At 45.0% G+C, this 21645-nt stretch overlaps 1 protein-coding gene across 1 annotated transcript in view; it reads right to left on the bottom strand.

Annotated features, from left to right (window-relative positions):
• Positions 1-3896: 3896 nt before the first annotated feature.
• LOC110506118 (uncharacterized) overlaps positions 3897-21645 on the bottom strand; it is a 57552-nt gene continuing 39803 nt past the window's right edge. The window contains 7 exon segments of the mRNA XM_090221647.1: positions 3897-5545; positions 6001-6163; positions 13051-13160; positions 13313-13498; positions 13699-13933; positions 21089-21184; positions 21301-21479. Of these exon segments, the coding sequence (XP_090077773.1) occupies positions 5324-5545; positions 6001-6163; positions 13051-13160; positions 13313-13498; positions 13699-13933; positions 21089-21184; positions 21301-21479 (1191 nt within the window). The 3' untranslated portion in view covers positions 3897-5323.

Below are 21645 nucleotides of genomic sequence, written 5' to 3'. Positions count from 1 at the left end.
TCAAGGAGCAGGACTCTAACCCGGAAGCTTATAAGAAATCCCCTTATGCCCTCCAATAAATCATCAATCAGGCAAAGTGTCAATATAGGACTAAGATTGAATCGTACTACACCGGCTCCGATGCTCGTAGGATGTGGCAAAGCTTGCAAACTATTACAGACTACAAAGGGAAGCACAGCCGAGAGCTGCCCAGTGACACAAGCCTACCAGACAAGCTAAATTACTTCTATGCTCGCTTCGAGGCAAGTAACACTGAAACATGCATGAGAGCATCAGCTGTTCTCCGCAGCCAATGCGAATAAGACCTTTAAACAGGTCAATATTCACAAGGCCGCAGGGCAGACAGATTACCAGGACGTGTACTCCGAGCATGCGCTGACCAACTGGCAAGTGTCTTCACTGACATTTTCAACTGTCTGAGTCTGTAATACCAACATGTGTCAAGCAGACCACCATAGTCCCTGTGCCCAAGAACACTAAGGTAACCTGCCTAAATGACTACCGACCCGTAGCCCTCACGTCTGTAGCCATGAAGTGCTTTTCTGTCAAAAAATGATGCAGAAAAATTTATCCATGCTTTTGTTACTTCTAGGTTAGACCACTGCAATTCTCTATCCGGCTACCCGGATAAAGCACTAAATAAACGTCAGTTAGTGCTAAATACGGCTGCTAGAATCCTGACTAGAACCAAAAAATGTGATCATATTACTCCAGTGCTAGCCTCCCGACACTGGCTTCCTGTCAAGGCAAGGGCTGATTTCAAGGTTTTACTGATAACCTACAAAGCATTACATGGGCTTACACCTACCTATCTCTCTGATTTGGTCCTGCCGTACATACCTACATGTACGCTAGGGTCACAAGACGCAGGCCTCCTAATTATCCCTAGAATTTCTAAGCAAACAGAGCTCCATTTTTATGGAATGGTCTGCCTACCCATGTGAGAGACGCAAACTCGGTCTCAACCTTTAAGTCTTTACAAAAGACTCATCTCTTCAGTGGGTCATATGATTGAGTGTAGTCTGGCACAGGAGTGTGAAGGTGAACGGAATGGCTCTGGAGCAACGAACCGCCCTTGCTGTCTCAGCCTGGTCAGTTCCCCTCTTTCCACTGGGATTCTCTGCCTCTAACCCTATTACAGGGGCTGAGTCACTGGCTTACTGGTGCTCTTTCATGCCGTCCCTAGGAGGGGTGCGTCACTTGAGTGGGTTGAGTCACTGATGTGATCTTCCTGTCTGGGTTGGCACCCCCCCTTGGGTTGTGCCGTGGTGGAGATCTTTGTGGGCTATACTCGGCCTTGTCTCAGGATGGTAAGTTGGTGGTTGAAGATATCCCTCTAGTGGTGTGGGGCTGTGCTTTGGCAAAGTGGGTGGGGTTATATCCTTCCTGTTTGGCCCTGTCCGGGGGTATCATCGAATGGGGCCACAGTGTCTCCTGACCCCTCCTGTCTCAGCCTCCAGTATTTATGCTGCAGTAGTTTATGTGTCGGGGGGCTAGGGTCAGTACTTCTCCTGTCTTATCCGGTGTCCTGTGTGAATTGAAGTATGCTCTCTCTAATTCTCTCGTTCTCTCTCTCGGAGGACCTGAGCCCTAGGACCATGCCTCAGGACTACCTGGCACGATGACTCCTTGCTGTCCCCAGTCCACCTGGCCGTGCTGCTGCTCCAGTTTCAACTGTTCTGCCTGTGATTATTATTATTTGACGATGCTGGTCATTTATGAACATTTGAACATCTTGGCCATGTTCTGTTATAATCTCCACCCGGCACAGCCAGAAGAGGACTGGCCACCCCTCATAGCCTGGTTCCTCTCTAGGTTTCTTCCTAGGTTTTGGCCTTTCTAGGGAGTTTTTCCTAGCCACTGTGCTTTTACACCTGCATTGCTTGCTGTTTGGGGTTTTAGGCTGGTTTTCTGTACAGCACTTTGAGATGTCAGCTGATGTACGAAGGGCTATATAAATACATTTGATTTGATTTTGAAAGGCTGGTGATGGCTCACATCAACACCATTATCCCAGAAACCCTAGACCCATTCCAATTTGCATACCGCCCCAACAGATCCACAGATGATGCAATCTGTATTGCCCTCCACACATCCCTTACACACCTGGACAAAAGGAACACCTATGTGAGAATGCTATTCACTGACTACAGCTCAGTGTTTAACACCATAGTGCCCTCAAAGCTCATCACTAAGCTAAGGACCCTGAGACTAAACCCCTCCCTCTGCAACTGGATCCTGGACTTCCTGACGGGCCGTCCCCCAGGTGGTAAGGGTAGGTAACAACAAATCCGCAGTGCTGATCCTCAGAGACCTGACCATGTGGTGCAAGGACAACAACCTCTCCCTCAACGTGATTGTGGACTACAGGAAAAGGAGGGCCGAGCACGCCCCCATTCTCATTAACGGAGCTGTAGTGGAGCAGTTGAGAGCTTCAAGTTCCTTGGTGTCCACATCACCAACAAACTAACATGGTCCAAGCACACCAAGACAGTTGTGAAGAGGGCACAACAAAACCTATTCCCCCTCAGGAAACTGAAAACATTCGGCATGGGTCCTCAGATCCTCAAAAGGTTCTACAGCTGCACCAGAGAGCATCCTGACTGGTTGTATTACTGCCTGGTATGGCAACTGCATGGCCTTCGACCGCAAGGCACTACAGAGGGTGCAGGAATTTCCAAGAAACTGAAGATCTCGTACAACGCTGTGTACTACTCCCTTCACAGGACAGCGCAAACGGTCTCTAACCAGAATAGAAAGAGGATTGGGAGGCCCCGGTGCACAACTGAGCAAGAGGACAAGTACATTAGAGTGTCTAGTTTGAGAGACAGACACCTCACAAGTCCTCAACTGGCAGCTTCATTAAATAGTACCCGCAAAACACCAAACTTTTGAACGGTAGTGTATGATATCGTTTTCCCTAAATGTGCATGAGAAATTCTTATTTTTGCTGAACAATGTTTGACTATAATGCACATAAAACCATTACTCTGTCTGAGAGCAGTAGGACATTTCACTGTCTGAGAGCAGTAGGACATTACACTGTCTGAGAGCAGTAGGATATTACACTGTCAGAGCAGTAGGACATTACACTGTCTGAGAGCAGTAGGACATTACACTGTCTGAGAGCAGTAGTACTTACACTTGAACCACAGTTGCCTCTCCCCAAGATGCTTCTGTTTATTCAGTTGCACATCGAACATTCAATTCAGAAAACCATTTCTGATAGCTTCAATTCTGAACTCTCCCACTCCGGCAAAGCTCCAGTTTCCCTTTTCACCAACCCTGTGTAGTGCCACAGGTGTCTGGAGTTGACTTTGGAAACCCTTGACTGTAAACCATTGACAGCACAGGCAGCGTGGAGAGCCCAGCCTCCCTACAGAGTAGTTGTAGTGAGTGAGGGGACCAGGAACAGCTGGTAGTAAACCAGTCTACACTATCGAAGCCTGCAAGAACATTCCTTTCTGAGTTCAACAGGAGAGAGAGGACCCTCTCCATTGCCCCTGGATGTCCCAGTGCAGGGTAGAGCATGCACAGGGAGGGACACTGAGGTACTGTGGAACAGCATTAGCACACGGCTCTGTCTAATGTATTAGGAGGTGGCTGGATATAGTGCTGTTCTTCAAAACAATTCAGTTAATAGTCAGATCAGAGGAGCCAGAGATGGTATAATATAGTATAACATACTTAGGGTTTAATGCTCAAAAGAGATAAATATAACAAAACAAAAAAATAACTTTTGATTATATGTTGTTGTGCAAAATCGTCTGTCTGATTCAGTCAAAATATTAGCTCTGAGTAATTTGATGATTGATGGATGGAGAATACATTTCCTGCAGCATGGTTTCTTGATCAACAGAGACACTACAGGAGCAATAAACATGGAACAGTTAAGTGTTAGAGAATATTTTATTTCTAAGTACAATACAGAAAATGAGTGGTCCGAAAAGAAAACGTGTATTTTGTGCCCTTGTCATCACGCCAGGCAGAGAGAGAGAGAGTAACATTAAGAAGAGGATTATCATGACACAATCATTCTAGGCTCAATGAGACACACTCATTGTAATCTTCAGCTGGAGATGAAGGCTCCAGAACAGGATTTTTATGAAGGCTTTAAAGTGCAAAGCATGTTCCTCTTTAGGGATGACAATGCACGCTCACAATGACTTTCTCAAGTATATAGCTCTATAGCTCCGTGCATCCTGGAATCAAGTTGAATAGGAAGAACAGAGTATAGAACAAACATCAATATTGTCTTTTCCATGATAATGTGAATTCAAGCTTATGAGGCCCAGCTGGTGAGAACCCCCCCTCAAAGTTGCCTTTAAAAGAAAAATCCACATCCATCTTCCAGTATGCTGTACCTGTTTCCATTATGCTGTACCTGTTTCCAGTGTGTCCAGTATGCTGTACCTGTTTCCAGTATGTGTCCAGTATGCTGTACCTGTTTCTAGTATGTGTCCAGTATGCTGTAGCTGTTTCTAGTATGTGTCCAGTATGCTGTACCTGTTTCCAGTATGTGTCCAGTATGCTGTAGCTGTTTCTAGTATGTGTCCAGTGTGCTGTACCTGTTTCCAGTATGTGTCCAGTATGCTGTACCTGTTTCTAGTATGTGTCCAGTATGCTGTAGCTGTTTCCAGTATGTGTCCAGTATGCTGTAGCTGTTTCTAGTATGTGTCCAGTATGATGTAGCTGTTTCTAGTATGTGTCCAGTATGCTGTACCTGTTTCTAGTATGTGTCCAGTATGCTGTACCTGTTTCCAGTATGTGTCCAGTATGCTGTAGCTGTTTCTAGTATGTGTCCAGTATGATGTAGCTGTTTCTAGTATGTGTCCAGTATGCTGTACCTGTTTCTAGTATGTGTCCAGTATGCTGTACCTGTTTCCAGTATGTGTCCAGTATGCTGTACCTGTTTCCAGTATGTGTCCAGTATGCTGTACCTGTGTCCAGTATGATGTACCTTTTTGTAGTATGTGTCCAGTATGCTGTACCTGTTTCCAGTATGTGTCCAGTATGCTGTAGCTGTTTCTAGTATGTGTCCAGTATGATGTACCTTTTTGTAGTATGTGTCCAGTATGCTGTACCTGTTTCCAGTATGCTGTAGCTGTTTCTAGTATGTGTCCAGTATGATGTACCTGTTTCTAGTATGTGTCCAGTATGCTGTACCTGTTTCTAGTATGTGTCCAGTATGCTGTAGCTGTTTCCAGTATGCTGTACCTGTTTCTAGTATCTGTCCAGTATGCTGTACCCGTTTCCAGTATGTGTCCGGTTTGCTGTACTGTGGGTCTTATGGAGTTTTACCAGGTCTATACCCCTCACCCTCTCACTTTCCCTGTGTGGAGAGCCTGTTGAGGCAGGCCTGACGGAAGGTTGGTCGGTCCCTCATCTCCAGCACATAGTCTCTCACCATCTCCATGAACATGGAGGGCCACAGTTTGTGGAGGGACTCCCCCTTCAGGTTGGTGTCAGATGCCCTCTGGACCTGAGCCTGTATATACTGTTCCATCACAGCGCGGCGCTCCGATGACGACTCCATAGCACCCTCCTGAGGAGATCCAGGGAACAGAGGACTGTTAGCTTTGACACTGATGAGAGGAAGAGTGAGAGTCTCCATTGATCATCCTATTGGATAGTAATCATGTTACATTGTAAATCAGTGATCCTCAATCCTTCTCCAGGAGAGCCACTGTCTTCAATACTTTTATTGGCTAAATCAGGTGTTTCACGGCTCAAGGAGCAGGATTGAGGATCACAGCTGTAAATGTATGAAACATGCCCTCAATAAAGTTGCTATAGTATGAAGCATCAGGTATACAGTGACAGGTAGTGGTGATGTCTACAGTAGCAGAGTGAGCGCAGCCAGTCTATCCTGGTCCCAGATCTCTTTGTGATGGAAGAGATCTGGGACCACCAGGCTAGACTGGCTGCTTCCACTCTGCTACTGCAGTCATCACCACTGGGACCAGGCTACAGACAGAGTGATAGTCTGAGAGTGCTGACCTCTGGGCTCTCCGCTCCCACACTGCAGCAGTCTCTACTGGGGTAGTTGAACAGGGCTCTGCTCAGGCCCTCTCCAAGCAGCTTGCCGTTGTCACGCAGCTCCTCTGGGCTCAAGCCTGCGCGGCGCCCACGCCCCTCCAACAGAAACTGCAGCTGACGCTTCCTAGAGAGAGAGAGAGAGGCAGGGAAGGAGGGAGCAAAAGAGAGAGAGGAGGGGAGAGGGAGAGAGAGAGCAAGAGAGAGAGATTGAGACAAGGCAGAAGTCGTTTTGGGGGTGGGGGTGCTGTGTTGTCTTTTACGTCCATATCAGTCCGCTAATACAAGACTAGCAAAGGCCCAACACACTCCTTTTGTGACATTTTTTACCCTAAATGCATTTGAGTGTTTACCAGCATTTGTAACTTGAGTCTGATGATTATCTGTACAAAACAGTTAATCTGAAAATGCTTGTGGAATATAAAAATACATGGTTGATATATATATATATATATATATATATACACACACGTACATATTTTTTCATACTAGTCCCGTGGGAATCAAACCCACAATCCTAGCATTGCAAGCACCATGCGCTACCAACTGAGCCACATCATATCATCACAAACCACTTGATGTGTCAATGTACTCAATTACTGTATTGTGCATTGTTCTTCTTCATGGTGATGGAAAGTCTACAGGGACAAACCTAGATGACCAGCCTATGTACTATACAGTAATGTACAAAATCTTTAATTTGATGTGGATGTTTTGTTGAGGACAGTGTTTTGTTCATTCTGGATTCTATTAGAATGACAATCGAGGAGAAAGGGAAAGGGCAACAAGTCTTGCAATTCCAACTATTGAATCCTGCAAGGTACTGTTCTTAATTATACAACTACCTTATTTGCCAAAGCGGGAATGCTGAAAAAATGGTTTTGCCCACGCTACAGATGTCTATATTGGTCCGCTAATACTAGTAAAGGCCCAGTGCACTACTTTTGTGAAAAAACTGTTTGTTCAAATAAATGTTTTTCTTAATTAATGTTTAAAAAAAAAAATATATATATGATTTTTCAGGGGGTGCTGCAGCACCCCTACTTCCAGCGGCTATGCAAAGGGGACAGGTGAGTTAGACATGTCTGGGGCATCAGGGCATCCAATAGGGGCATCCACTGCCAGGGGCAGTGCCATCGTCAAAGAAGGGAATAACAAAGTATCACAATACACGTTTCGACAAATAGTAATGACATTCACTCAGTGCTCCGCATTAACACATCTGTCAAGACTGGTATCAGATACTATTACAGTCGTGCCGACATTAATTCCATGGAAGCCAAGCCAAACAATTACTTTACGAACAATGAATTGGGAATGATAAAGTACTTCTACATACATTTTTAAATCAGTTCTTTGTCAGTCGTATAGTTTTCAGCAGCAGGATTGGTACAGATGTAACCAGGATGAGAACATTAATAAAGGATGTTAGCTACATCAAACGTCCCTGTCCATCATTATTCATCTCATGAAATTCAGCACTGCAACAACATGTTCCAAACGCTGGTGCCAGAACTCTGGAATAGTCATTGAGACGGAGGCTGCAGGCTAAAATACCTACTGGGATAAGTGTGTGTGCTTGTGTCGGAGACAGAGAGCCTGAACACTGTATGTATAGGTGGGCAGAGGATCAACTGAGTGGTGTGTATCTATCAAACAGCCCTCATTCAGCATAGCTGAGCATGTACTCTACTGTATAATGATACTGTACAGTAGAGTGGAGGTTGAACGCAAACACCCCAGTATAACAGCCCACACCATCAACTTAATTCACTGAGAAGAAGGATGAACCACTCGTACATTGGGTTCAGGACTCCGTTCTGGCCTCCAGTAATTTGTATTGTATCACAGACATGAATGTCAAAACTATCACATGATGGTTCACACAACGGGACAAGCTGTCCCCCACCCCAGAATTGCCTATCTTCAGGCCTTTTGGCCTTCTCCCATGTTCAATGACTTTTTATTATGACTTGGTCCTCAACCGCAATACACCAAAAGCATTATAGCCATCATAGCCTTTGCTCTGGCTACCTTCACAGCAATATCTGCCCTACCCATGACCATATGTGTTCCCACATGGATTGTCCAAACCTAACTATGACTGTATAATGTATATCTCAGGGTTATACATGTCTGTACTGGATCTGAAACCATTCACTGATGACTGTAGTGAACTCCCATCTTAATTATTACAGGAATACACTGGAAGGACCAAACTACAGGAAGTAGTGTGAGAGCACTGTGCACTGTGCAGAGGCTGAGAGGGGAAAGTTTAGACATTATTTTATATGGAAGGTTAAACCTTAATCAAATACAGACATATTACTGGACTTAAAAGGTTAGGGCTGTTGCAGAGTAGGTCAGTGGGCTCAGTTGGGGGAAAAAGGATGAATTCCATAAGGCAGCTCAAGGTAAAGTATTGGTTGATACTCAGACATTTCTTCAATGCTCTGCTCTAGAAGGCCCAGGGGTGTTGTGGGTAATCATACAGAGTGAACCTGAAGGGACAGGCTAGGGAAGTGAACTAACTGCCATGCTCGTCCATTTCTCACAGCGAGCGATAAAAACGGCAGCTGCTAGGGACAGACAAGCCCTGGCCTGTCATCTCAAGGCCTCACACAGACAGAGATATACAGTACATTTACAGTACATTACACATACCTGCGGCACACATGCATACATAAATACACATTCAAAGACATTCAAAGACTAATATATTAGTCAGATACACATTACAAACAAAACGCTCTGGCACTCATTCAACTTCTCAGAACATATTTTGCAGTGTACCAAGTGTATTGTGATTCATATAATGGAATTAATTCAAGTAGAGAGATTTATGATATGAATAACCTTACATGTTTGATCTCCATGGAGTGGCCATCACATCAATTGTTTCTTCATCTGCCCTGAACCAGTCTATAAAAACTCTCTTTATAAGATCAAGTTAATTTCAACTAGTATTTTTGGAAAGGTCAAAGTTCATGTTATCAAACATCCTATACATATAAAATATTTATTTGACAAATCTATGCAGTATCACACAATGTCAGCAGGTCACAGCGAATACCATTTCATTGTTGATCTGAAAATAATGATCAGCTCCCAGCTATTGGTAGAGCGTGGTCCTTTGTAGCTCACTTGGTAGAGCATGGTGCTTATAACACCTGAGTAGTGGGTTTGATTCTCGGGTACACCCATACGTAAAAATGTATGCACGTATGACTGTAACTTGGTTTGGATTAAAGCGTTGGCTAAATGGCATATTTTATTGTGTTTTCTATTTCGGGTGACAGTGAGTGTGAGTTATTAAAGAGGAACTGGAAGCCAGCAGAGAATGGCAGTTGGCCTTTTGTTTGCCAATTAACTTTTAATATATAGTATTCTCCTGACAGACAGGGCTCTGCTCGGGGCACTGAGAGAGATGCCACTACAGCAGAGCTGAGGAGGCATGACCCCTTCAGTTCAATGGCATGTTTTACTTTGCTTGGTTGTGTTTCAGTGACCAAGTGATATAGTTGAAGAGCTGTTGGCTGGGGAGAGGAATGGGAATGTGAGGAAGATGCCAGGTACCCACCCTATCACTGGGACCCTGCTTCCAACCAACTCCCTATGGCTCCTTGATGTCAGGCTTTGTCTATCCTTCACACACAGACTCATTAACATACGTACACACAGACACACACACAAGCACACACCCACACAGTATACAAACTCATAAACAAACTCAGACAGGTTCTCTAGGGTACAGTGAACACACGTAATTAAAGTGTAGCTAATGTTTTTGTTTGGTAACCTGAGTGAGCGCTGTGTGTTAGTCAGTGCCAGGTACCAGGTGTACCAGGTACCAGACTGTGGCCATGTCCAAATACTCATACTTACATACTACATATTCAAACTGCATACTATGTACTCATCGTTGGATACTATTTAGCATGTACTGTAGAATATGAATGGAGTTATAGGCCTACTCAGGCTGGTTACAGGCAGACTATCAAATTGGACCTATACTGTAGTCCTTATAGCCCATCTATCCTATTTAAAAAGAAGACAGAAACAGATCATTTGGTTAAATGTCAACATATTTATTAGTGAAACTAAAGTGCTGTAACATATATAAGTTCAATTAAATAGCTTAGTACACACACAGAAACATTTCAAAAGTTCAAATCAAAAGACTATTGCACAGAAAACTGTCTGGTGCGTCGCAAATTCAGAACCGTTGGACAGCAGCATAATAAACTAAAGCACTTATCATTGGGAACGATCCATAAATGAAATAATTAAATAGGTAGCCACGCCTACAAAACTAAAACAATTCAAGTGTTTAATCAAAAGGCCTGACTAATATGACATCAATACCGCAGCCACATCCTGAGTCCACGGTGCCGACACATTAACAAATCAAAAGATGGTTTAGTATTTAGTTTAAAAGCTCTGACGAAGGCCAAGAGAACAATAAACACTTTTCAATGAGAAAACAGAAAGCCACTTAAAAAAATAAAAAAATAAAAACGACTTCTGTTTTCAAAGATGTATCCTACGATGCAATACTAATTTTAAGGAGAAGAAAAATGACTTAGCTTACATTTGAACACCACTGCAGAAGCTTCGCTATTCGGCATCTTCCCAATTAAGTAGCCTAGTCTTGTTGTATGGCTACTTGAAGAGTACTAGGGCCTATCACTCCCAGTCCACCTCTTCCAATGCATTATGGAAAAGTGTTCATCTAATTCTACTGGATGAAGAACCAAAAGGAGTATAACATCCTGGCATTTAAACCATAATCGATTTTTCGAAATTCACATACTCTATTTTCGCATACTGAGACCGCGACATGATGATTGCGTTGTTTCCCGTTATTCATTGATTTCGGTAGCATTTCCCCATATCTAATTGATTAGCTGTTGTTAAAGCTGAAAAGAGCATGGCATCCGGGCATTTAAAGTATACTCGATTTTCAAAATGACGCATACATTTTATTTTTTGCTTACTCTAACGGCCTACTATTTAGGATGCAAGTATGGGTATTCCGGCCAACATCTCAGCACCACCTGCAGCAACTTGCAAAATCTGGATCCCTACAAATCAGCTGGGCTAGACAATCTGGACCCTCTCTTTCTAAAATTATCCACCGAAATTGTTGCAACCCTTATTACTAGCCTATTCAATCTCTCTTTTGTATCGTCTGAGATCCCCAAAGATTAGAAAGCTGCCGCGGTCATCCCCCTAGTCAGAGGGGGAGACACCCTGGACCCAAACTGTTACAGACCTATATCCATCCTGCCCTTCCTATCTAAAGTCTTCGAAAGCCAAGTTAATAAACAGACCACCGACCATTTCGAATCCCACAGTACCTTCTCCACTATGCAATCTGGTTTCCGAGCTGGTCAAGGGTGCACCTTAGCCATGCTCAAGGTCCTAAATGATATCATTACCGCCATCGATAAAAGACAGTACTGTGCAGCCGTCTTCATCTACCTAGCCAAGGCTTTCGACTCTGTCAATCACCACATTCTTATCAGCAGACTCAATAGCCTTGGCTTCTCAAATGACTGCCTCGCCTGGTTCACCAACTACTTCTCAAATAGAGCTCAGTGTGTCAAATCGGAGGGCCTGTTGTCCGGACATCTGGCAGTCTCTATGGGTGTGCCACAGGGCTCAATTCTCGGGCTGATTATTTTCTCTGTATATATCAATGATGTCGCTCTTGCTGCAGGTGATTCTCTGATCCACCTCTGACGACACCATTCTGTATACATCTGGCCCTTCTTTGGACACTGTGTCAACAAACCTCCAAACGAGCTTCAACACCATACAACACTCCTTCTGTGGCCTCCAACTGCTTTTAAATGCAAGTAAAACTAAGTGCATGATCTTCAACCGATTGCTGCCTGCACCCTCCACCCCGACTAGCATCACTACACTGGACGGTTCTGACATCTACAAATACCTAGGTGTCTGGTTAGACTGTAAACTCTCCTTCCAGACTCACATTAAGCATCTGCAATCCAAAATTAAATCTAGAATCAGCTTCCTATTTCGCAACAAAGCCTCCTTCACTCATGCTGCCAAACATACCTTCGTAAAACTGACTATCCTACCGATCATTGACTTCGGCGATGTCATTTACAAAATAGCCCCTAACACTCTACTCAGCAAACTGGATGTAGTCTATCACAGGGCCATCTGTTTAGTCACCAAAGCCCCATATACTACCCACCATTGCAACCTGTATGATCTTGTTGGCTGGCCCTCACTACATATCCGTCGACATACCCACTGGCTCCAGGTCATCTAAAAGTCTTTGCTAGGTAAAGCCCCGCCTTATCTCAGCTCACTGGTCACCATAGCAACACCCACCCATAGCATGCGCTCCAGCAGGTATATTGCACTTGTCATCCCCAAAGCCAAAACTTCCTTTGGCCGCCTTTCCTTCCAGTACTCTGCTGCCAATGACTGGAACAAATTGGAAAAATCTCTGAAGCTGGAGTCTTACATCTCCCTATCTAACGTTAAGCATCAGCTGTCAGAGCAGCTTACCGATCACTGTACCTGTACATAGCCAATCTGTAAATAGCACACCCGACTACCTCATCCCCATATTATTACTTACCCTTTTGCACCCCAGTATCTCTACTTGCACATCATCATCTGCACATCTATCACTCCAGTATTAATGCTAAATTGTCCTTATTTTGCCTCTATGGCCTATATATTGCCTACCTCCCTACTCTTCTACATTTGCACACACTGTACATAGATTTTTCTATTTTTATTTTCTATTGTGTTATTGACTGTACGTTTGTCTATGTGTAAATCTGTGTTGTTTGCGTGGCACTGCTTTGCTTTATCTTGGCCAGGTCACAGTTGTAAATGAGAACTTGTTCTCAACTGGCCTACCTGGTTAAATAAAGGTGAAAAGAAATATATATATATATATAAAATTCAGACACGGCCTGTGTGTGTCAGTCAGTGCCAGTTACCATGTACTGTGGGTAGGGAGCTCACCTGGACTCCTCCAGTAGTACTAGCAGGCGGCAGCGTGGTGTCTCGGTGGCAGCGATATGACCCAGCGTCCCAAACAAACGCTCTGCAGAGATCACGTCATTCATGGTCACCTGATGCACACACACACCCAATATAAATACACACACACACACAAGGGGAATAAAAAGGGCATCAGCTAACACGTTGTTCAGAACATTATAGCACAAAGACACTGAAAGACAAAACATGTTAGATTTTTTCTGAGTGTGTAGGTGGACCTGACCTCCAGGTTGTTGATCTTGTGCAGGTTGAAGTGGTGCAGGCGGTAGATGAGGAAGGATCTCCACAGGGAAAGGCTGACTACAGGGTTCCCCTCTGGGTGGATGGTCAGCTGGTCCAGACGTCTCACCTGGGCCAGAGCAGCCAGCTGGGGAAGACGGCTGACGTTGGTCTCCAGGAAAATCAGGTGCTGTATGGAGGTACCATAATAAGTCAGGAAACCAGTCAATGAGTGGCCATATCAGTATCCTATTGGCTAATGAGAACCCTCAGTTTAGAACTCCAACAGAGACCATGTGTTACCATGGTGAGAATATGACTCCTATCATAGTAGCCAATGATAAGACCCTTTATTGAACAGTATGTAATTTGTAGTAAATGTGTTCTCACAGATAGGTTGGGGAACTTGACCCTTATGCGTGGCAGTGTTGGCACGATCGCATCAAAGTGGATGTAGCGGAAGGCTATGACAGTGACGGCCCCTGCAGTCTGGACCCCCCAGCCTCTCTCCAGGGCCTCCAGGGCCCCGAGGCCGAACAGGCGCAGGGTTTCCCCATCCAGCTCCGCCAGGTGGCTGTCTGACAGGGAGAGGCTCTGCAGGCTGGCACCCCCTGCCTCAAGGAGCCTGGAGCACACAGAGAAACAGACAGTCAGCACACACACCTGTGAGGATGGGCACCTGATTCCCCCTCCCCCCCCCCCCCCACCTGGCCAACTCTCTACCCACCTGGCACAGTCACAAGTTTCCAGGATCCTCTGGACTATCATTAAGAAAAATATATCTTAGTTTACATGTGTCTGAAGAAGTGGGCCAATCAGCGGAGGGGAGAGAAACAGCAGTGAGAGGGGTCATCAGAGTTAAGTGAATGTAACATTTGTCTTCAATGCTGACTAATTGCTCTCCATTCTCTGTGACAACAGTTGAAGTGCCCTTCCCTGATAAGGAGTCGTGAGAGTAGAGAATCAGGATGAGTCTCAGGGAGACATGATCTCTTTGTCCCTGTTGGAGCCTCACTAGCTGCCCTGGGTCTCTCTGCCTTCTCTCCCTGCCTCCCAGTCTGCTGACACTCAGGGGACCTGCTGCATACCAGAGGATCATATAGCTCCACGGACCAGCAGTCCACACCAGCCATTAGAGTTCACCCACCAACAACCTAATCAGTCTATTCATATTTCACACCCTTTCGAATGTAACACCTCTGATCATGGGAAAAGAAAACACAAGGGAGGACTAATCCTGACACTATTGGAGCTGTAATCCTATAGGCCAAGTCTTGTTGGGCTGATTGTTACAGAGTCAGGGGAGTGAAACAAGGCTTCTTTAAAAAGCCATCGTTGTTGTCACACACCAAACCTGATCCCCTGGAGGTCACTTCTCTCTCTCTGGAGGACTGAGGACCGACTCATACCCTCCTCTCATATCTCTGTCTGCCTCACCTTTTAGTGCATATAAGACCTGGCAAGATGCTGTCCAGGTAAGCAGAGACAAAGAACAGAGAGGAATCAAGGAGAGTGGTCTGACAACATGTAAGAGAGGCTTTGTACTGTGAGCAAGAACAGGAAGAAGAGAGGATACAAAGATGGTCAGACAGGTGTGCTGACCCAGAAGGAGAGTGCTGAAGTGGGAAACAGGGAATATTCTGGTACAAATTAAGGTGTATTGGAACAGAGGAGAGATTAAAATGTTGATTGACTTGTGATTATCATGTAATAACCATGACAGGACATTCTAAAGACCACTATCAAGGCTGTGGCTGCAAAGGGACACAAGAGAGCAGTTTGTTATCACGCTGCAGGGTTACAGGTCTAGAGTTGACTCCATCCCTAGGAGAAAGAAAGGTGAATGTGAGCCAGAGAGATTCAGGACACTAGGGTTAAAGGTCACATAGCTACAGTGTTAAGCCATGTATTGGCCACCATGACTACTGTGTCTCTATAGGACCACCTGTGTGTGTGTGTGTGTGTGTGTGTGTGTATGCTTGTGTATGCATGCAAGCGTGCGTGTGTGTGTGCGAGTGAATGAGAGTCAGTAAACTGCCCATGGCTGCCTCAGAGTTCAGTCATTAACACCTGCTGTAATACTCCATTTCCCCTCAGAGTTTTAATAACCTGGGAGAAAACCCAACCTTAACAAAACAACCCAGGAATTACATTAGCTAATAGACACAACCTCCAGATAATCCTAACATTCAGTACGAGCCGATTCCAAGAATCCAGCAGTGACTGACAGACTAGCGTCTGACTCAATCATGGAGAACAATTTTTCTAGCAGGCCGTGTTGCTAGCAGGCCGTGTTGCTAATCTAAGACGACCCACCATGCGGTGGATGTAAAACCCAATCTTAATCAAACAGTGTCGCGTTTCAAGGAAGCGCCGCGTCTGACACCGACGGGCAGGCGAGGAACGTGAGGGGTGATGACTGGTGATGTAAGAGCAAGGGGGTACTACTGGCCACACGGAGGAAAGCATCTCGTCCAGGGAGCTACTAGCTGGAGGTCTCCTCATTCACACACACACACGCACACACACACACTGGGAGACCCAGGCCCCACGGAGCAGAGCGGAAGTCTGGGCCAGCGATAGACAAGACAAGTGAAAGACGGTGCTAATCTTCAGGACACGCCACACCTCTCAGAGGTGGCTTTGCCAAAGGTACTAAATCAAAAGCAGTTGGACAGACAGACAGAGACAGACAGAGAGGGATAGTGGTATAGAGAGAGAGACAGAGACGAGAGCGAGAGAGAAAGAAAGAAAGACAGACAGACAGAGAGAGAGAGAGGAGACTGGGTAATATGTAGATAGAGTAAAAAAGAGTGATGGTAACTTTTCACCCCTTTCTGGGGAAGTCTGGAAGCATGCCATCAGCCCACTCTGCACTGTGTCATGTATTGTTCCTGGTAATCACTCTTGATAGACTGCCAGGTGCCTCCAAATCCCCTCCTGAAACACTTAGAGGAAGAGGAGACACAAAGATGATCAAACTGAGGAAAGTCTAACTGTGGAAAACATTTCCTGATGTGTTCAGCAGCTCAATTATCTGGACCTAATCCAGCAGGAGCTTCAAAACGATGTCTGTCATGAGCCTACATGTGTATGATAGCACCACATAAGGAACATGGTTATTTAGCTTGTCATGATGTGAGAAGAACCATTCAAAATGTTCTAAACTGAAAGAAAAATGTAATTGTTCAAGCAATTTCTCTATTAGCATGGTAGCAGATCTGTACAGTGTCTGCAATAAGGCATGAAAATGATAGTCAGAGGAGTTGGCTAGAGCTGACACAGATCTGGAACCAGGCTATTTCTGTATGTCTCTCCTGACATGATGTAGAGTAAGATCTGGAACCAGGCTATTTCTGTATGTCTCTCCTGGCATGATGTAGAGTAAGATCTGGAACTAGGCTATTTCTGTATGTCTCTCCTGACATGATGTAGAGTAAGATCTAGAACCAGGCTATTTCTGTATGTCTCTCCTGGCATGATGTAGAGTAAGATCTGGAACTAGGCTATTTCTGTATGTCTCTCCTGGCATGATGTAGAGCAAGATCTGGAACTAGGCTATTTCTGTATGTCTCTCCTGGCATGATGTAGAGTAAGATCTGGAACCAGGCTATTTCTGTATGTCTCTCCTGACATGATGTAGAGTAAGATCTGGAACTAGGCTATTTCTGTATGTCTCTCCTGACACGATGTAGAGTAAGATCTGGAACCAGGCTATTTCTGTATGTCTCTCCTGACACGATGTAGAGTAAGATCTGGAACCAGGCTATTTCTGTATGTCTCTCCTGACACGATGTAGAGTAAGATCTGGAACCAGGCTATTTCTGTATGTCTCTCCTGACACGATGTAGAGTAAGATCTGGAACCAGGCTATTTCTGTATGTCTCTCCTGACACGATGTAGAGTAAGATCTGGAACCAGGCTATTTCTGTATGTCTCTCCTGACATGATGTAGAGTAAGATCTGGAACCAGGCTATTTCTGTATGTCTCTCCTGACACGATGTAGAGTAAGATCTGGAACCAGGCTATTTCTGTATGTCTCTCCTGACACGATGTAGAGTAAGATCTGGAACTAGGCTATTTCTGTATGTCTCTCCTGACACGATGTAGAGTAAGATCTGGAACTAGGCTATTTCTGTATGTCTCTCCTGACACGATGTAGAGTAAGATCTGGAACTAGGCTATTTCTGTATATCTTCGGCATGATGTAGAGTAAGATCTGGAACCAGGCTATTTCTGTATATCTTCGGCATGATGTAGAGTAAGATCTGGAACCAGGCTATTTCTGTATATCTTCGGCATGATGTAGAGTAAGATCTGGAACTAGGCTATTTCTGTATATCTTCGGCATGATGTAGAGTAAGATCTGGAACTAGGCTATTTCTGTATATCTTCGGCATGATGTAGAGTAAGATCTGGAACTAGGCTATTTCTGTATATCTTCGGCATAATGTAGAGTAAGATCTGGAACTAGGCTATTTCTGTATATCTTCGGCATGATGTAGAGTAAGATCTGGAACTAGGCTATTTCTGTATATCTTCGGCATGATGTAGAGTAAGATCTGGAACTAGGCTATTTCTGTATATCTTCGGCATGATGTAGAGTAAGATCTGGAACCAGGCTATTTCTGTATATCTTCGGCATGATGTAGAGTAAGATCTGGAACCAGGCTATTTCTGTATATCTTCGGCATGATGTAGAGTAAGATCTGGAACTAGGCTATTTCTGTATATCTTCGGCATGATGTAGAGTAAGATCTGGAACTAGGCTATTTCTGTATATCTTCGGCATGATGTAGAGTAAGATCTGGAACTAGGCTATTTCTGTATATCTTCGGCATGATGTAGAGTAAGATCTGGAACTAGGCTATTTCTGTATATCTTCGGCATGATGTAGATGTAACATTTATTGAATGAAGTGTTATGGTTTATTGAAGTGTTTCTGAGTGGTGGTGACATCAGATTCTCTCGCTCATTCCCAGACTTCCTTCTCCCATCATAAGTAGAACTTGAAGATTGATGTGCTTGCCCCTCCACCTACTTGGAGACCCAGCGTGCCACTGTATTAATGAATATATACATAGCATGTGGGCACTGATGTCTCCTCTCTAACTCTCTGGCCAGCCCCAATATTGGATTTCTGGGTAATAACTCTTCCCTCCTGTCATATCTCAAGGGAACCGTGAACGAATAAATGTTCCTCCAGTCTGCTCACAAAGGAATATAAAACAGAGGCTACTATCCAGCAGTCGGACGGGCACGGGCACACCCGCGCGTATACACACACACACACACAAACTTGTTTCTGCACGCACACACGCTAACACACACTCACGAACAGACATTCACACACACACACACACAACATTTGCTAAGCCCTCACAGAGACAACCATTCTCCTACTCCATCTCTCATGCTAACACACTAAAAGGGATTCCCTCCTTCCTCCATTCTAAACGCACTGTCAACATTTGCTCCTGTCTTAATTCTTCTCCAGCTCAGGTCGGACTGCTAATGCCAAACAGAGATGACAACATATGTTTCCTTTTACCTGCTGAGGGGCAGGGGCCCATTTCAGTCAACCCATATCATTTACCACTCTAGCTTGGTGTGGAAAGGGGAGCTTGAAAAGGCCATTGACTATACTGATAAACACTTACAGCATTAATACACCAATTCTAGCCAACTAGGTATAATTGCACAAGGTTAGCCAAGGTTCATGCCTCTGTGTGTGCCAAACATCACCATTTTGCAGGGACAAGTGTTCTGAAGTTATGAGGTGCATGACTTTCACTGGGCACAGTCCTTTAAGCTAGTTTCTCAAGGGAAGTAAAATCAAACGATTCCACTAACCCGCATCACATCTATTCATGTTTATGTGGTTGTTAATTATTCAGCAGGACTTTAGCTGGCCCTCTCTCACATGCTCTTATAAAGACGATGATGTGTGTCTTCATATGGCAGCAGCAGTAACGTGTGAACTGCCACACGCTGATTTTTCTGTGATGAATGTGAACATTGCCGGTCACACCCAGGGAACAACAGATAGCATATCCAGAGCTAATGGATCTAATCATGCAGACGCCAGCGGTTATTCTTTCTCAGAAGCAATGTGGGGACAGAGCAGAGGGCAGCCTCCAGGCCCTCCATCTCTCAGAGAGGAAAACCCTCCACACCAGGGGGCCCCCCTGCTCCCCCTGCCCCCCTCCCCGGTCCCAGAGCAGAACCAGATGTGGAGGACAGAGAGAGACAGGCCCAGCTCTGCAGCTCTGCCCAGCTTGTGGGAATGAAGAACCCTTTCTGTCTTTTGAGGATTAAGGAGGAATATACCGGACCAGGACAGACTATCAATCCGGAGATAAAGCAAATCATTCTTACCATGGGATGACAGAGGGTCATACCTGTAGAACATCACATCTATAAATCACTGCTCAGTCCATCTATCATCTTCTCTTTTATACTTTCAGGAATAGGAACATTCCCATGGGCATATTTACTGTAAGACACCCAAAGGAGTGAATACCAAGCATCACAAACATACATCAACTACATGAAACAGACAGAGAGATGACAAACTGCACTTAGACAAAGGACAGTACGAGGTTATAGATGTAAAACATCATAAAATGGTTATTCTCTTTTATCCTATTGGACAATTGCGCACAACAATAAAAAACGGTTAACGTTACAGATAAGTAGACCACATCACACCGAATGGTGAATCACTTGAGCTCTAGCCTTGGCCCCTTTCGCGACACAAACTGCTATAAGTGAGCCTATAAGTGAATTAGGGCCATGAAGGATTGCGCTTCCAGGACATTTTCATATCCTGGAGGAAGAAAGCAACATGTAATAATAGTGGTTGACACTGCCACAGTGTCCATCTCAGCCTGACCCCTTATAACTCACAGGACTGGTATACAGGCCCTCCAGGAGGAGTTAGGGCCTGCAGCACGGGGGCTAAGCATGGTCAGGCCAGGCTGGGGGAATGGCCATATGGAGAACAAGGTCTCACCCTCTAAACCTCACAATAAAGTTAGCTAACTAAGTAATGGGGCCCTGTGCAGTTTTAGGAAAATCTTCAGTGTAACGACTAACGAGTGTTAGAGGGTGAAATGTTGAGTGTGTAAAGCAGAGGGAACCATGTCTCTATGGAGGGAACCATTATAGATGAGGGATATCCTTTTGTATGCTAGTGTATAGTGAAGACAGTCAACAGGAGGCTGGTGAAGGGAGGACGGCTCATAATAATGGCTGGAATGGAAAGGTATTAAAACATATAGAAACCATGTGTTTGATATTATTCCATTAATTTCGTTCCAGCCATTACAATGAACCGTTCTCCCCAGTTAAGGTGCCACAAGCCACCTGTGGTAGACACCAGTCAACTGACACATATGGAACCCAGGAGAATGAAACAAAATCCTCAAATGTGCTCCAACCATACAGTTTTATTGGCTAAACTTTAAATAATTAGAATGTGTGAACAATTATAACGGGACCATGTTTTCTTGCATTGGAATAATGTTTACATTCCAATATCCTATCCCCTGTGAGTACGCATATCAGTGGAGGCTGCTGAGGGGAGGACGGCTCATAATAATGGCTGGAACGCAGCAAATGGAAAGGCATCAAACACATGGAAACCATGTGATTGATGTATTTGATACCATTCCACCTATGCCGCTCACGCCATTACCACAAGCCCGTCCTCCCCAATTAAGTTGCCACCAACCTCCTGTGATGTGTATGTATTCCTGGGTGTGGTGTAGTACTAACTTGGGGTCTCGAGGACTGTTGGGGCGACTGGTGGAGCGTATCCGGGTCTCACTGCCCCCTGTTGGCCTGTCCGGAGCCGACACCGGACTCACCCGTCTGGCAGAACAGAAAACATATTATGTATACCTCTATAACAGTCCTGCAACTATAACTACTGTCTTCCAGAGCCCAAAGTACAACCCCTATGCACGGCCCCTCCCCCCTAACGTTACCTGAGCTGCTCATCCGGAGAAGGTTCCAGTGCAAGGCCATTGGTCTGGGCAGGACTGTGGGCAGGGCTTGCTTCAGGGCTGACTTCCTCCTTGGCTCCGTTCTGAGCCGGGTGCTCCAGGCAGGCCCTGACCCCCTCCCACTGCAGTGCTGCATTACGGATGGCCAGACGCCGCTTCTCCTGCACATACACAGAAATGCACGCAGACAGGCACACACACGATCACACGCATACACACAAGCACACATGTTTGCACAAACATGCGCGCACACACAAGGAACAGAGCAGGGTTCAGTTGGCATTGGTCCTCAGCAGGGCACACAGAGGACAGGATGATATTATGAAA

Source organism: Oncorhynchus mykiss, chromosome 26 (genome assembly GCF_057628025.1).
Source record: "Oncorhynchus mykiss isolate SJ-2025 chromosome 26, ASM5762802v1, whole genome shotgun sequence".
In the NCBI taxonomy this organism is placed as follows: Eukaryota; Metazoa; Chordata; class Actinopteri; order Salmoniformes; family Salmonidae; genus Oncorhynchus; species Oncorhynchus mykiss.
The sequence above is the reverse complement of the archived record's forward strand: the minus strand, read 5'-3'. Positions and strand labels throughout refer to the sequence as shown.